The 18,827-nt window shown below is 32.8% G+C and overlaps 1 protein-coding gene across 1 annotated transcript in view; it reads right to left on the reverse strand.

The window, feature by feature from the left end:
- Positions 1-18,447, reverse strand: part of LOC138692174 (carboxylic ester hydrolase-like) — a 30,966-nt gene extending 12,519 nt beyond the window's left edge. The window contains exons 1-5 of the mRNA XM_069815225.1: positions 18,129-18,447; positions 16,555-16,692; positions 7,280-7,445; positions 4,505-4,690; positions 610-815 (exon numbers count right to left, since the gene is read on the reverse strand). Coding sequence (XP_069671326.1) covers positions 610-815; positions 4,505-4,690; positions 7,280-7,445; positions 16,555-16,692; positions 18,129-18,413 — 981 coding nt within the window. The 5' untranslated portion in view covers positions 18,414-18,447. The remainder of the gene's footprint in view (positions 1-609; positions 816-4,504; positions 4,691-7,279; positions 7,446-16,554; positions 16,693-18,128) is intronic.
- Positions 18,448-18,827: the final 380 nt, after the last annotated feature.

Here is an 18,827-nt window from a genome sequence, read left to right on the forward strand (position 1 = left end):
GATTCGCTACGACTCAGTAACAGGAAGCGGGGCTAGCCTCAACCGTGATATAATATGCTGCGCTATATTCATCTTCTGTAAATGTGCTGCAATGTTGAGTGTTACTTTAATCAAAAGTGCATGTTTGTGTGTGTTACTAATTTTGTGCAAAATGGCTCATACTGAGAGAATATTGAGGTCATTATTTGCAGAATTAAAAGAGAAACCGTTTTCAAGTTGGGTGTATGAAACAAAATGAGCTTACAAAGATAGAAGATCGACACTACAGTTACATATTAGCAGATGGAGGAAGACAAAATAAAGAAAAAAATCAGTTTTCATGGTATAAGAAATATCCTTGGCTAACAGGGTGCTGTGAGACAATTAAGTTATATTATTATACCTGTATTGTGTTTGGGGGTGGAAATGAGTGGTTATCATCATCTTGTGGGATCTGTGTCACAAAAAATGTTAATGGGAAAGTCGAGAAACGTCTGCTGTATAAAAAGACACAAGGTAATCAGATTTTTTCAGCCTACCCAGTATTTACACCTTAGCTTCGCCACTGGACTTTACAGTTCATTATACTCTCAAGTGTATAAGGATAAATTCATTTATCTGGTCACATACCATTATTTTGCGAGATTCCTTTACGAGCAACTCAGCAGGCTTCTTGCGAATACATTTGATGAGCTCCTCCGTGGATTCCAAATCTTTCTTCTTGCAGCCAGCTAATTCTCCGAGTTTGAAGGCTCTTTCTCTGGCTGTAACAGCTCTCACATGGGCCCAAGGTGACAACGCAGTGCCTGACTGCGAGATGCCTTGGTGGAACAGATCTGAAGCAATGGTAAGTTGATATGACACTGTGAAATTAATTTATGTTAGGCCTACCTATGCAAAGTTATTTTCAGTGCACACATTCTGAGCTAGTGATTTACTAGCTTCTTATAATGAGGAGAGAATTCAGAAGATGATGGAAATTACATCGAAACTAGTCAATCAAGTAAAAATAACACCATAATTTAAATATTAACATAGTGAATTTATTTATTTATTTATTTATTTATTTATTTTACCTATTTATTTATTTGTTACTTTAATAATTTATTTATTTTTAATTACTTATTTTTACTTACTTTATGTACTTATTTATTTATTTGTTTACCTATTTATTTATTTTTATTTATTTATTTATTTATTTATTTGTTAATTTAATCATTTACTTATTTTTTATTTTATTTATTTATTTAGTTATTTATTCAGTTATTTATTTAGTTATTTACTTATTTAGTTACCGGGTAAGATGGAGTTACTTGAGACATCGGGGATATTTGAGCCAAATCAGGTGTTTAGATGTTTTCGTTTCTGTGATTTTTGTAATTTTTTAATTCAAATTTTGGAATTAAAGAAAAGAAAATTATGTGTGCATATTATCTCAGTGAATTATAGAATATAGCTAAAGATAATAAACTACATATATACTGTACCCAAATCTATAAAATGTTATCATTTAAGGTTTTATTAACTCAAGTAACCTCATATGAAGTTTAACTTGCACCACATAGCATTTTTAAATGGGTGGCTCAAGTATACCCATTTCCTGGGTAACTTGAGCCACTAATAAAACAATAAATAAATACATAACAATAGTGACAATGCAATAAAGCTGCTTGCCTATGGTTTGTATGTCGCAAGATTCAACATATAGGAGAGCAATGAAAGTTTCTCAAGGTATACGTTTTTTGTAGGAGTTGATGAAACTTTCTGAGGTGGTTCAAGTATCCCCAATTTACGGTATTTACTTAGTTATTTTAAATAACTTAATACTAGTTCTTCACTGGTATTATTATTATTATTATTATTATTATTATTATTATTGTTGTTGTTGTTGTTGTTGTTGTTGTTGTTGTTGTTGTTGTTGTTGTTGTTGTTGTTGTTGTTGTTATGAGAAATGAAATTCGAAGAAAATTGTATAGTAAACAAAAAATAACCATATGTAGTAAATAAATATCAGTCACTAAAATCATGATTTTAATTTGATTCTAATACATTTATACAATGAGTCAGTATCCCTATTTTATGTCAAAAATATTAATACCTATAGAAAATACTCCTACTAAAAATATTTACCTACCTTCGTCAATGTCAGCTTACTTTTGTGAATCTACTAAAAGGACCATTTTCTTTCTATGAGAAAATATCTTACAATGCTTTCAATAACTCGTTAATGTTATTCTTTCATCTTCTAGGATGTAAGAACAGTGGAAATAAAAATCTTACAAGCTTCCTCATTAATATAGTGTTGGCATCTGTTAGTTTAAGTACAGGGCATAAAAATTTTAAGTGGTCAACGTAACATTTCTCCAGTACATCATTCATTGATAATACTAAGGGCATTATGTCAATATAAACTGTTAATTGGTACAGATAAAATGTTAGAAAATAAGACTTAAGGCAAATTGATCATTTTGTTTCATTACCAGAATGATTTGTATTCCACCCAGACACAAGCCCGTAATACCAAATGAAACCTGAAGTTTTTCTGTTTGATAGCTTATCACAAACTAAAAATTGTAAAAAAAGAAAAAGTGACTTAAGCCCTATGACAATACACCAAAGAATTATGAAAAAAAAAAAAAAAAAACAATTTTACTTTATATACTAAACTTTAAACCTCCTATGGCTTGGTAAGAAATGTAATTAAGGACTTAATTTTTTTTAATGCATGTAGTAGAGACTACAAGGCAACTTTTGTACATCCTTCCATTTTGAATTTCGGAAAGTTTTTTTTTTTCGGTACAACCTACTAATCGCATGCACGTGTATGTATGTATGTGTGTGTGTTCGCGTGATTAGTCTATATGCATGTGGAACCAGAACAAATCACTTGTATGTGTGTGTGTTCACGTGTGTATGTGAGTGTGTGTACACACATGTGATTAGTCTACATGCATGTGGAAGCAGAACAAATCAGACCGATCCAAATGGTGGTGGCAACAGTGATAATAATAATAATAATAATAATAATAATAATAATAATAGTTTCATTTTCCCTGGCAGAGTTAAGGCCATCAGGCCTTCTCTTCCATTCAACCAGGATCAAATCACCTACAAAAAAATATATACCGGTATACAAATATTAACAGTGGTGGTGTTGATAAAGCTAAATGTAACATTTTATAGGTGTTCTTGACGTATACATTTTTAAAAAGGTTCCAGCAAAAATAAACTTAAATACAAAGAAAATAGCACTTGAAAGTTAGATAGTGAAGTAACTAAATTCTTTCTTCCGCCTTTTCAGTAGCTTGTATTTTACCTGTGAAAATAATAATAATCTGTGGTGCTACAGCCCGTGAAGGGCCTAGACCGACCAACCGACCAGCCAGCTGCTGGCCTCACGCCCACATGTCGAAGCAGAGGTGGACGATCATCCAACAGAATGGAGGTATCGTGTGGTTAGCACGATGATCCCCCAGCCGTTATAGCTGGCATTCACAACCGGATTTCGCTACATATCGTAGCTCCCCAAGTGGATCACGATGCTGGGTGGGCACCGGTCCCATACACTGGCCGAAATTTCATGAGAAAATTTCTTTCCCCATGAGGACTCGAACCAGCGCGCATTCAGTAACGCGAGTCCTAGGCAGGATGCCTTAGGCCAAGACGCCACAGCGTGGGACACCTGTGAAAATACTTGAGCTTTTTTTCTCCGTGACAGCCTAGACGTAGCTTAGCTAGCTGACAGCTACTCAATAAAGAAACCCAGTTTGTTCCTGGGTAGATCTTGTGATTTCTGTGGTGGACAAAGTGGCAGAGAATATATTTTCTTGGAATATCTACTTTGAATTTTCTTTTCGTCTTTCATTACTCCATTGTTCACTTAATTAAAAACATTTCATTATGAATGATCTACTTAGTCTAGTGGTTATCATTTTTGTTATTGGATTCGAGGTTGCGGGATTCAATTCAGTCCGAGAAAGATAGACTTCAAAAGACAATAAATATTCTTAGTGTGAGGCACAGAGAAAAAGATGAGTAGATGAATACTAAATTCCTTTATAATCTGAATGGATCTTAAATCCATCTTGATGATGATGATGATGATGATGATGATGATGATGATGATGATGATGATGATGATGATGATAAATATTTTTAATGTGGTTAATCCAAAAGCTAATATGTTCATGGTGCATAAATGGACCTATTCCTGAATGAGTAAATCTCAGACATACTTACAAGTTATATCCTAATTCAAATTCTCTGTCTTGTGGATAGATGTTTCTGTAGAATCATGGAGTTCTGTAGCAGTGCTAAAAATCCAAGTGCGTTTAAATGTCAACAATCTGACGAATATAATGTAGATACTTACTTTCACTCCAAGTGTTATTTTATCTAATGAATAGTCTGCATACTTTCATAAACTTCGTAACTTCAGCTGTCCACTTATAACTGTTTTGTTTTACATAGAACTCAGAAGGTTCTGTATTTGAGACATAATTTATACTTAAAGCTATGACCTTACTGCGGGATAATCCTGACAGCATATGGTAGTGCACACTTGCAGCTCCTGCATGTGCTCCTAGTAGAGTCACGCTATTGGGGTTGCCTGAAAAGGCAGGAATATTGCGTCGTACCCATCGTAAAGCATCTATCTGGTCTTTGAGACCATAATTTCCGGGTGCAAACTCGTCTCCTGTAGCTAGAAAACCTGTACCAAACAGAAAGAATAATGTCATGTGAATTACATGTACATTTCCAATATAGGCCTATTCGTATTTAGAGCAGACAGAATTTTCATTATATTCATTATATATATAATATACCGTATGTACATTATATATAGCTATAACTTAAGAAATAAACTAATTTAATTTAAAAAATCTTACTTTAAACTACAAATATTACAAGGTCAAACCCAGACAACGGGAAACAGTACAATAGATGGAGGAGTAAGCACTCCCAAAGAAATAGGAAGTCGATCAACTTCTTGAGCATTTTCAGTGAAATTTCGACATTGCGAAAATCAGTAAACCCTTAATAACATAGAATACAATGCACAAATAAAGCTCTTAAAAAATTAAAAGTAGGAAATTTCAATAGAGAATCTAAAACAGATCAGCTCTAAAATAACGTTATATTATTTCCATAACCACAATGGCTACATCATATACATTAAACTGAAGAACAGAAGATTATGTTCCAAACTGATTGAACATTTCGAAATAGTTCGACTAAATACATAACAGTAATTTGATGCTGTAATAAAAGGCATTGAATAGGTACTAAAATATCGCATTTAGAATAAACATCTTTCAAATAGCTGTTCTCTTGATAGAGTCTAAACTAAACTCCAGAAAATCATAATGAAGTTCCAAGGGACAAAAAAATCTGAAACTATAAAACTAATCACAAAGATAAAAAATTCCGAAAGAAAGAAAAGAAAAGGTACCTGTACAATCACAGTGCGCAGACTAGCTGTTAAGAAAGGGAACATTTTTACGACAGAGATGGATATATGCCTCATATACTACAAAGACAATAATTTATTTATATAGATTGAAACAAAAGCTTAAATTATAACGGAAAACATGACAAATAATAAACCGTAGAGAACTAATACAAAATACATTGACATATAATATTGTGACTATCAATGATACTGGTATTGTTGCAAGATCTAGGGAATCATCCAAACAAATGGCGTCTTAACCCACTGCTCTTCAATACAGCAACATCGGACATCATCAATACCATTGAGCAAAGCTCAAAAGAAACAAGCCTACTCCTCTATGCGGATTACATGGTCCTTGTATCACCAAACAAACATAAACTATAAAAGGCCTTAGACGCCTTGATAATATGGGAAAACAATAACAAATGTAGCATCAACGAGAATAAAACCGTTCAAATGGTGTTCAGAAAAGTAGGGAGGCTAGCAGCCGGAGACCAAATAATATACAATGACCAACCAATTGAAATTGTAAACTGCTTCAAATACCTGGGAGTTACATTCCAAACAACAAACACATCATTCTGAATCCATATTCAAGAGAGAGCAACAGCAGCAATATACACCATCAGAAACATCACATTACTTTCACTCTGTACAGCAATGATCTTATTCGACGCGAAAATAATACCCATACTCACCTTCGGACTCGAGTTTATGTGGGAGAAACTAAGTCTAAAAGACCTACATAGGCTGGAAAAGTCGAAGCTTACTTTCTGAAAGCTGCCATTGGCATATCCCAATACCCAGATTTGCATACGAACTGGCAAAAGAAACCTTCCTCATCGAAGACCTAAGACTTAAAATGCTCCTCCCACCTACAGAAAACTCCATGAACCTCCTTCACGAAAGACAGAGGAAAAGAGAAGAGATCTGGCCGGAGTTCTACCCGATTGACGCCATGATGAACCGAGGCTGGACAGGCCCCAACCAAGACCTGGGACACATGCTCACAAGCTTGGCTGTACACGGCTATCATCACAAACTATGCAATAAAATGTATTACCACAATCCTGAAAACGAATGTGTTTGTGTATGTGTTATGTGAACTGCAGTGCGACAGATACCACATCACAAAGTATAGAAATCGTACAAGATCTCTGAAAGAGAGATAGAGACTCTCAAATGCCTTGCACGTTAGTGCGCATTTCCTCTCATTCATACACCATAGAGAAATAGACCGAACAGTTGAAAACTCATTTAGAAGATACAACAGAGAAAACAGTAGACTTGTACAGTATAACTAAATACTCAACACAATTGTTTAGCAGCATACCTTCACAAAATCAAAACATCACCACACTGTGCTATCTGCCCATCTATGATGATTGACATTAGAATGACATAGTAGGTCATCTCCTTCAAAATACATTAATGAAACCATAACAAAAACAAAACAGTGGTCAATCTTTCACAGCTTGACTGAGACAAAAACAAATTCAGTACCATTGGAATGAAAAGGTAATATCGATACTTTATCTATTTAAAAATTATTTTAATAGAAATTTACTTGAAATTAATTGTATGAAGACTGATGGCCGTAGTAGTGATGCTAACACTTTTAGTAGTGACCTTGATCAAAATGTGACATTGCCAAGTGGCAGATTGTATTGGTGGTGATATTGGTGACATGGACAGTGATGGAAGTTATGATGATGTTCCTGTCATATTGTTGTTTTGTTGTTATTACATATTAACTTTTCTCTCTTCACTTCATAAACCATTGTTAAAAGATAAATGTTTCCTGAGTAAGATATGAAAGTTTAATGTTTGCCTGTAAATTCTTACCAAGAGCACCCAGTCTGTAGTTAAAGGTGACCATGATTACATTGTGGTCCAGCAAATAGTCTGGACCATACATAGCAATGTCACCAGAACCGTGAGAGAAGCCACCCCCATGGATCACCACCACTACATCCATCTGATTCGTTTCCAAACTCGTCACACTAGGAAGCTGTGATAACAATGCCAACAATATTATACTAGAACTTTCATGCCTGTTTATGCAGTTTTGTCAAATTTACAAATTTTCAAAACTAAGTTATTGCTTTTGTACGACTCTAAAGTCAAAATTAAAAAGTTACATATTTTTTTGCCAGTGTCACAATATTGTATGTACACTATATTTAGTTTAAGAGAAAGCAAAAATTACCTCATGAGCTATTAATGTATTATGAATAAATGTAATTAATATGTGGTTACTTCGAGATAAGTAAGAATTTCACTACAACCCTTAGGTATAAAACTATCAAAATTTAATTGATAAAGTCAGTATGGTACTAATACAGGGTGTATCCCATTTATCTTGCTCACCCAAAATAATTTTTTTATGTGTCAAATGAAAAATTGTATCAAACAAAAGTTGTTTAAGTACAATGAGGAATTAATATTATAGGCATATCGATAGCTTTTTTATAACCTTATGCATTAAGGAGAAACTAGTAATGACTTCATATCTTTAAATGGCACCATGCACATTTTTTCCAGTGAATCATTTAACATCTTCAAGGCCTGTACAAAAATACATCACAATGTACCATTCTAATAACCAAAACATTGAGGAGTGCAAAATAATATGGAATTCAAAGTGAACATAGTTATTCGGCTTAATTTCATTAAAGGTACCTTACTGGCAGATGATATCCCAGATTCGTAAGAATCATCTTTTCTGATCTTTTGGAGACCATACATTTCAGGAACAGAATGTGTGTGTGATACTGGCATGATGGATGCCTAACACATAATACCTTAAGAACCATCGTGTTCTGTACCGAAATGTCCTGGTAGGTGGATTAGACGTGATAGACCAGTTAGTTAGCCTGCTCGTTCTTCTGACCTTACACTGTTAGACATTTTTTGGTGGGGGGGGGGGGGAATCTGTCAAGGATCCTGTCTATCGAAATGTTTCAATAACACAGAAGTTATACAGCAGTGTAGGCTATTACTCATGCTGGTACATCCATTCAGTAGACAACACTAGATGAATCTATGGAGTCATTCTTTCAAAGATTGTAATTATGCATTAATTTAATGATTACCGCTTGGAGCAGGACATGTAAATGTTCTCTTTTACGTGTAGGAGTACAGTACCAAAGTGCTACAAAATGCGATTTTACTTCGAATATTGTGAATTTCATATCCTTTTATGCCCCTCAATATTTTGTGTATTAGAAAGGTATAGCCTATTGTGATACATTTTTGAACAGGCCTTCAATAGGTTATTATGTATAACTGAACATCATATGAAGCAACAGGAAATACTACAACTGTCTTTACATGGATATGTATTAGGTTCTCATTTCTGTAGAGATGTCTTCCAAAAAGGGGGTGCCTGTATTTTTATCAGAGAGGATCTATTATTTAGTAAAATTGATATATCTGATTTTTGCCTTGAACAAGATATTGAAATCTGTGGAATACAAATTGGTTATGAGATATCAAATTTAATTATCTTATGTGTTTATAGGGCGCCAATGGGAGATTATAAGAAATTTACAACTAACTTAGATTCATTATTGAAAAGACTTTATAAACCACATACCGAATTTGTAATCTGTGGTGACATAAACATAGATTATCTATCAGAAAGCTCACGTAAAAGAAAATTAAACTCACTTCTTGAAACTTATAATCTTAGTCACACAGTAAGTTTTCCAACCAGAACACAAGCTGGAAGTAGTACTGCCATTGATAATATATTTATAGATAAAAGTAGATTGAATTCCTATTCAACAGTACCATTAGTCAATGGCCTGTCTGATCACGATGCACAAATTCTAAGTGTTTTCAATATGAGTGAAAAATTCCAAAGTGTTAATCTAAAAATAAAAAAAGGATTATAAATGCTGAATCTCTTCATCATTTAAATACATGTCTACAAAATGAATCTTGGGAAAATGTATATAGTACCGATACCATTGATATTAATACTAAATTTAATGCATTTTTCACTACATTTACGAATTATTTCAATGAATGTTTTCCAGTCAAGGTGGTGAAAAAATGTAAAAGTAAAAACATGTGGATAACTCAAGGAATTAAAATATCATGTGCTAGAAAAAGAAATCTACATTTAATGAGTAGGAATAGTGATGATCCTCATGTTCTTAATTACTACAAGAATTACTGTAAAACTTTGACAAAAGTTATAAAAGATGCAAAGAAAATGTATCTGAATGAAAAAATACAAAATTCAGATAATAAGATTAAAACTATTTGGGATATTATTAAAAATGAAACTAATCGATATTCAAAGAGTGAAAATATTACTTGCATTAAAATCAATGATAGTAAAATAGATAATCCAAAATCAATTGCAAATCATTTTAATGACTTCTATATAAATATTATTCAGAACTTAAACATTCAAGATTGTCCAGAAGATGCTGCACTTGGTTGCCTAACTGATGCATTTAACACTGAGTTTTTAGGTCTCAAATTTATTCCCACTACCGCAGCAGAAATCATGCATGTGATAAAACAACTAAAAACAAAATATTCCTCTGGATATGATGAAATTCCAAGTAAAGTTCTGAAAGCTTGTTCTGAAATATTATCCCATCCGTTAAGCTATCTATGCAATTTGTCAATGCAATGTGGTATTTTTCCAGAAAGACTCAAATATTCAATAGTAAAACCAATATACAAAAAGGGAGATAAATGTACTATTGCTAATTACAGACCCATATCATTATTAACAACATTTTCAAAAGTGTTTGAGAAAGTTATGTATAATAGATTATATCATTACCTGGAGTCCAACAATATATTAGTTTTAGAACAGTTTGGATTTAGAAAACAAAAATCGACAGAGAATGCTGCTTTTAGTTTGGTGGATGAAATACTAAATTCATTAAATTCGAAACTACATGTAGGTGGGATTTTTTGTGACTTGGCTAAAGCATTTGATTGTGTAGACCATAGTATATTAGTAAAAAAATTGAAGTTTTATGGTATTAAAGATGAGATGTTGGGTTGGTTTACATCGTACTTATCAAATAGAAAACAAAAAGTAGAAATAAATGTACCAAATAGTCATAAAGTTACTTATTCAGAATTTAGAAATATTAAACATGGTGTTCCACAGGGGTCAATTTTAGGTCCATTGTTGTTTCTAGTTTATATTAATGATTTAGCCTTGACCATAAACAATTCATCCCATGTAATTTTATTTGCAGATGATACAAGTGTAATTATTTCAAGCAAACAATACGATCATTTTATAAACACTTCTAATACAGTGCTGAATCTAATGAATGAATGGTTCCATGCAAATAAACTAGCACTTAATGTTGATAAAACCAGTGCAGTCAAATTTAGTACACACAATAGTGCTCAGGTTTCCTACAGTATTCGATTAAATGGAACTCATCTCAAAGAATCTATAAGCACAAAGTTTCTTGGTTTAGAATTGGATAATCACTTGAACTGGAAAACGCATATAGAATGTATTACTCGTAAATTGAGCTCTGCCTGTTATGCATTAAGATCCTTATCTACTATTGGTGATATAAACTTACTTAAAATGTCATACTTTGCATATTTTCACTCTGTAATGAAATATGGATTAATATTCTGGGGTAACTCGTCTGAAGCTAAACACGTTTTTGTTTTACAAAAGAAAGCTATAAGAATAATGGCCGGTGTGCACAAAAGGACCTCATGTAAAAATATTTTCCGAAACTTAGAAATCTTGACTTTACCTTGTGAATACATTCTTTCCCTAATGATGCTGTATATTAAGAACCAAGATAAATTCAGTACTAATCAAGACATTCATCATTTTAATACAAGACATAAATCAGATCTTCATCTACCCTCTGTTAGTCTAAGCTGTTTTAAAAAAGGAGTTCGCTATTCATGTATAACAGTCTTCAATGCACTGCCTAATAATCTTAAAGATTTGAAGAACAACGAGAAAAGGTTCAGAAAAGAATTAACCAAATTTCTACATACTCATACCTTCTACACAATTGATGAATTGTTTATGCTTGTGAATTGAATTATTCTACTTAAATGACATGTACAATTTTACATAGCTCAACTAAAATATGTTTTTATATTGACTTAATCTGTTTACTATGTATTGTATTTTTTGTTTAGCATAACTGATGAATTGTATGTACTGTATACGTCAACTGATGAATTGTTTAAGCTTATAAATTGAATTAATCTACTTCATATGAATTGTATAGCTTAACGAAAATAAGTTTGTAAATTGAACTAATTTGATTGTATATGTTTGTATAGTTTGGCTGATGAATTGTATATGTTCTTAAAATGATTACTAGTCTGTGTAGCTCTACTGATGAATTGTATATAGACCTACTGTAAATTGAATGGTAATATGTATAGCTCAACTGATGAATTGTTTATGATTATAAATTGAATTAATCTACTTGATATTAATTGCACAAATTTGTATAGCTTAATGAAAGTATGCTACTTTGTATTGTATATATTTGTATAGTTTTGGCCGATGAATTGTATATGCTTTAAATTGAATAGTAATCTATATAGCTCTACTGATAAATTGTTTGTGTTTGTAATTTGAAGTAGTTTGCATGATATGTATTATCAATTTCTGTATATCACAACTGGTTGAATTGTTTATACCTTAAATTTAATTAAATTGTTTTGTATTATAATATAGCTCAACTTATGAATGATCGTTTGCGTTTGTAAATTTAATAATCTGATTGGCTATGTATTGTATACTTTTAGTAGAGCCATCGATGTAGCTCAGTCGGCAGACTCGCTGGGCTGCTGTTCCGGAGCTGCGTTCGGGCTTGGGTTGGATCCCCCTTTGGACTTTGGTTTCTTCCGAGGTTTTCCACAGCCGTGGGACTGAAGCCGGATGGTCTATGGCGAGTCCTTGGCATCAACACCTTTGATTGATTACCCCCTTTGATTTGATTACCTGGTTGGGTTTTTCCGAGGTTTCCCCCACCGAAAAGGCAAATGCCGGGTAATATTTTGGCGAATCCTCGGACCTCATTTCATCTCACTACATCTCGCCAAAAAAAAAAAAAAAAAAAAAAAAAAAAAAAAAAAAAAAAAAAAATTGTACAACATTGTAAAAATTTTAGAAAATTACTAAATTGTAAAACTATAAAACTTTGTAAAAATTGTAATTGTAATATTGTAAAATGTTGACATGTTCCACATCTTAAAGCTTCATTGCTCATGTAAGATCTATGGAATAAAATAAATGAATGAATGAATGAATGAAAAGATTCCTTGAGTAAAAAGTACCAGTACATGTTGGCATTTAAAGAAATAAAGCCATTACTCTATCTCCTTTATGAACAAGGTTATAAGAAAGATATGCTCATAGTACCGGTATTAATCCCCCATTGTACCTGAACAACTTTTGTTTGAAACAATTTTTCATTCGGCATTAAAATATATATACCGTATATATATACATATATATACATACACATATATATATATATATATATATATATATATATATATATATATATCATCATCATCATCATCATCATCCTTCACGAATTAGGCCTCTGTAGACCTGTTTCGGCCCCATCTAGCAGTCTTCTTAACGGTCTTCCTGGTCGACGATGTCCTCTAGGTTTATATTGCATCATAATTTTTGGGATTCTTGAATTTTCCATTCTTCTTACATGATCTAGCCAATTGAATTTGTATCTGGTGATTTTTTCTTCTACTGACTCTACTTCTAATTGTTCTAAAATTTCTTCATTCCTTTTTCGGTCTAAAAGAGTATATCCTGCTGTTCTCCTGAAAAATTTCATTTCCGTTGCTTTGATTCTGTTCATGTCTTTTTTCTTTAATGTCCAAATCTCGCTTCCGTATAGAAAGGTGGGTAATGCTAGTGTATTATATATTTTTATTCTTGTAGATTTTTGTACTAATTTAGCTTTTAATGTATTGTTTATTATTCCTAGAATTTGTGTAAATTTGGTAATTTTCTTGTTCACATCTTTTTCATTTTGATAAGATATTTCACAACCCAGATAATTGAAATTTTGCACTTGTTCGAGGCATTGGTTATTGTGTATTATCTTACTTCTCACTGGGTCTTGTCCTAAAAATGCCATTACTTTTGATTTTTGTGCTGAAATTTCCATCCCAAAATCTTTTAATATTTCATTTAATGTATACAATCCTCTTTGTAAATTATCCTCTGAATTGGAAATTATGACTTGATCATCGGCATAGAGTAAGGTATTTAATGTTAGAGCACTGGTTATTTTGATTCCTAATGTGTAGATTTGGTTCCATTTTAAAATAATTTCATTTATATAAATATTAAATAAAGTTGGTGATAGTGGACAACCTTGTCGAACTCCATTATTAACTAATTTTCTTTCGGATATACAGTTATTTATTTTGACACTTATTTTGCTGTCCGTGTAGATTTCTATTATATTTTGGAATAGCAAATTTGGAATATTTTTTTCTTGTAATATGTCGAATAAAAGGTCTCTTCGGACTTTATCAAAAGCTTTCACAAAATCAATAAAAGCTATATGGGTTTCTAAATTAAATTCTCTTCTTTTTTCCAACAATAGTTTGATACTAAATAATGGATCTACACATGATCTTCCTTTTCTAAAGCCATTTTGACACTCCAGAAGGAAAGTTTCAGCATGTTTTTTTAATTTTTCATTTAAAATCCTACTAAATATCTTATAACATGTGTTGAGGATACTAATCCCTCTATAGTTTTCAACATTCTGTTTATCTCCTGTTTTATATATGGGAATAATTACACTATTTTTCCATTCTTCCGGTAAAGTGGCAGTCAGATATATTCTGTTTAGAAATCTTAGTAATCTTTCTTGAAATAGATCTCCTGCATATTTATACAATTCTGAATTTAGGTTATCTTCTCCAGGTGATTTACTATTTTTCGTCTTCTTTAATGCTTCTTGTAGTTCTTCTTTTGTAATGCATTGTTCATCTGGGTTTTTTGTGTCCCAGAATTTTGAATCAAAAGTAGGATTGTTCCATAAGTTTTTGTAAAAGTCTAGGAATGTTTCTATTTTGGGGCAAGGGTTTATCTTGGCGGATTCCTTTATGTCTCTGTTCATGTATTTTAAAATTTTATACGTATTGGGTTTCATTTTATAAATGTCAGTTTCTAAAAAAGATATAAACTCTTTCCATGATTGCCTGTGTCGTTTTCTAATTTCTCTGTTAGCTATCGCCCTTTTATGTTTATAATCTATTTCATCATTAACGGATTTTGTTTGAAGGTATTTTCTATAAGCTATATTTTTATTTTTTATGATCTCCTTAATTTCATCATCCAAAGATCTTAATTTTTTCTTTTGTGTGAAAGCCTTATATTTTCCGATGCTCTCCGTGGCTGCCTGTGATATTTGAGTTTTAATATTTTCCCATTCTTTGTGAATGTCTTCATCTTCAGGTATTTCTAACATTTTTTGTTCAAGTCTTTTTTGATAAAGCCAGCGTACACTGTCGTCATGGATTAATCTAATTTTGTAACGCATTAATTCTTTTTTGGGGGAATTTATCTTTGTTAAATGTAGCCATCTTGGTGTATATCTCACTTTTGCTAATACAAGGTAATGATCTGATCCAATGTCACTTCCTCTGAAGACCTTGACATCTAAAAATAATTCGGATAATTTTCTATTTGCTATAAAATAATCTATGATAGATTTTGAGCCACGTGCTGACCATGTATACATATGAATATCTTTATGGTTGTAAAATGAATTCATGATTTTCATTTCATTGTATAATACAAAATCTCTTACTTTTTCTCCATTATTGTTTATGGTAGGTTCTCCAAATTTTCCTATGGTATTTTTTATTTCGATGTTGCCTATTCTACCGTTTAAATCTCCGGCTAATAATATGTAATTATTTTTATTTACTTTATTCAAAATTTCTTGCAACTGGGCATAAAACAATTCAGTTTCTTCAACTCTTCCTTCCTCTGGAGCATAAAGACTAAAGAAAGTTAGTTTGCCTCTTCCTATCTGGAGTTGTACTTCTAATATTCTTTCATTCCAGTATGTATAATTGTTTATTTTGTTTTTTATTGATTTATGAATCCAAATCATTACTCCGGCCTGTGCTCTTGTCTTCTTATTAACACCATTATATATGATTATGTAGTTTTTTGTTTCAGTTGTACCTTTTAGTTTCTTTTTTGTTTCTGTTATTGCTGCTATTTTAATCTGCTTTTTATTCAATATTTCATCTAGTTCTTCTTCTTTATGATTGATCCCTCTAACATTCCAAGTAGCGTATGTGAACATATTTTGTTTTTTCCAATTTCGTTTAACCGTTGACTTGCTCTGGGTTGTCATCAAATTATCTATCCTTATACTGCTTGTTTGAGGCTTGAAAGTAATGTAGTTTTCCCTAAGATAGGTTACTAGCCTTATCGTTAGGTAGTCCAGTAGTGGGGCTGCCACTTTTAGCCTCTGGACAGGCTTGTAATGCAGCATTTCCTCTGCATTTGATGAAACAGTTATACCGCTGTGACTCGGTCGCCATTTCCTCGTTGGTAGAAACAGGGTGGACCACGGGAAGGTGAGGATCAAAAGTGACGTTAACAGGAAACTGACATATTTGAAAATACACTGAAAAGTCAAGAATAAGTTAAGAAAAAAGTGGAATGACCCTCCCAAGTATTGACTGGTACAGTGCAACAATATCGATATGTACCTGAAAAATTAATATATAAATAGGCCTAACTTTAACCAGAAACAAAAAAGCACCCACACTATCAAGATTCAGAACCAGACACCTCAGGTCAAATAAAATAAGTTACGGCTAAACACATCCGTACATCAATCAATTATGACCAATCAAACTAGAGGCACTTTATCATTCATTAAAACTCTACATATTTAAATGTAATGGAAAATTACTTTGAAACAGAAAGTTAAACAATTCTTAATTTATTAAAAAAATTAAATCTCATAGAGACGAAGGCTTAAGTAACAAAAAATAGTTAGTACAAAATTAATATTCGTATATTGTGGAATTGAACTGAGCAAATGTTATTAATATAACTATTAAAAATTCTTACTTACCCTTGTGGTGTAGACATTGAGGTACAGACAGTCTTCTGAGCCCTCATACTTGCGTTCTGGGTACGTCAACTGAGGACAATGGGGTCCTTCCTCCGTAGCATCTTTAACCCCATCCCAGTGTGTAGGTGGCCGAGGAGGCTGTTACAAGATAATTTTTTTTTATTTTATTGGGTTATTTTACGACGCTGTGTCAACATCTCAGGTTATTTAGCGTCTGAATGAAATGAAGGTGATAATGCTGGTGAAATGAGTCCGGGGTCCAGCACTGAAAGTTACCCAGCATTTGCTCGAATTGGGTTGAGGGAAAACCCCGGAAAAAACCTCAACCAGGTAACTTGCCCCGACCGGGAATCGAACCCGGGCCACCTGGTTTCGCGGCAGACGCGCTGACATTTACTCCACAGGTGTGGACTACAAGATAATTACATTGTAATTATTGTGAAAGATTATGTATAGAGTACACTATACACCTTGCAGACTACCACTTCTAAATTAATAGTAACATGGCTCAGGAGGTAGACATGATACTCGGTATCCATTAAAAGACAATTTAGGACATCACAGTGATAATGAACAAACATCTAGCCTATACTCTGGGCAAGATTTTAAGTAATTATCATGAATTTCATACAGCACCATTTCTCTATTTTGATCATACCTCACAAATTGACAAATTATAATTGTGAAATGTGCATAAATCGTTACATTGACCAGATGTTATTGATAGCTGATGGAACTTACTCAAGGAAGGGCACAGCTAAAAAAATTAAAATATCGGACAAAAACTTTGGAAACTTAGAGTGATAAACCATATATGAGGAAAAATGTTTATTGTACCTTGTCAGGTAAGCGAAAAGAAAGAAGTGTTTTAAATTATATTCATAGAGCAATGTTGAACCAGAGCTTCCCATCCAGCAACTGCCACAACAGTTGTGCAGTAACATATTAACTTCGTATTAGAAGACTACTTGGTTGTGGTATGTGTATGGACAATATGTATAGCTTCAGTTTTAAGTCATGGGTTCATTCTGGTTTCGAAAAATAGTACTCTGGCGCAGCCAGGGCACACCAGACCTGAAATACACTACTGCTTGTGTTGTCTTAGGAAAGATCCAATGTCTTGCTGATTCCACGTCACTAGAGTTCCAACATGTGTCCGATTTGTGTATATTGAAAAAAGTTCAAAATAGATAGGCCTACTACATAACAGAAAGCCTGCTGAAAGTCTGAAAAATATTTGTTTTCTTTTTACTGAAAAATTCTTAGATGACAGGTCATCTAAGGATTTTTAAAAACTATTGGCTGCTTTCAAAATTCTTATCTTTTAAGTTAACTGAAATGAATATATGAATGGGTCATCCATCCACCACAAATTGAGAGAATCAAGCATAGTGCAGGCTGCAATAACAATTTGTAAAACACTGAACTTGATACCAATTTTATTCGGTTTGATTTTAAAATGTAAATATGTTTACCGGCATATAAAAAAAAACCTTTGGAAAATAAAGAAGTGCTGGTATGTCGATCTCTTAATACATAAAAAGATAAAATGGTACCAATTTAACATATCTTACCATAAACCTTAAGGAGCCAGTTGGAGGACTTGCATATGGGATACCAAGAAATGCATAGATTTTTTTGCCTTGGTGAGTGCGAAGAAATGTGCCTCGTAATTTTCCTTCATTTGTGTTCACTTCTGGTGGAATTTCTGTTGAATCTTCGGGTATATTTTCAGGTATGCTTTCTTTTGAATCAAGTGCGTCATCTTCAGGTGCTGTTTCTCCTCCTGCGAAATGAAATATTCTACTTCCAGAAAAACACAAGAACAGTAGCAAGACACATGCTAGCCTGAAATCCATGCTTGCAGAGATGCAAGTAGTTAAAGCATTGAGACAATCTAGTCACTATGATAACTGTTTATCTTATCTTGTTATTGCGAGTTTATATATTTACTTTAGATTATTAAGCACTACTCTCATAATAAACAATTATCTTCATTGATCTCTTGATCTGAAGTCAGCAGTGCTTCCTTGTGTACACCACACCGCTTTTTTATGCCATGAGTCCCTATTGCAATAGATCGTCACAGTTACCTATGAGGCTGCTTTTGAAGCTTAACTTTGTCCATTATCGGTACTGGTACTTTATCGGTATTTTTTGTATTGAATTATTATACAAAGTACAAAGAGAAAATATTGTATTAAAGTAGCTTACTTTATCTGTAATATGGAAAACGTGATTTTGGGTATGAAGTACTGTAAAACGGGGTGACT

Source organism: Periplaneta americana, chromosome 16 (genome assembly GCF_040183065.1).
Source record: "Periplaneta americana isolate PAMFEO1 chromosome 16, P.americana_PAMFEO1_priV1, whole genome shotgun sequence".
NCBI lineage: Eukaryota > Metazoa > Arthropoda > Insecta > Blattodea > Blattidae > Periplaneta > Periplaneta americana.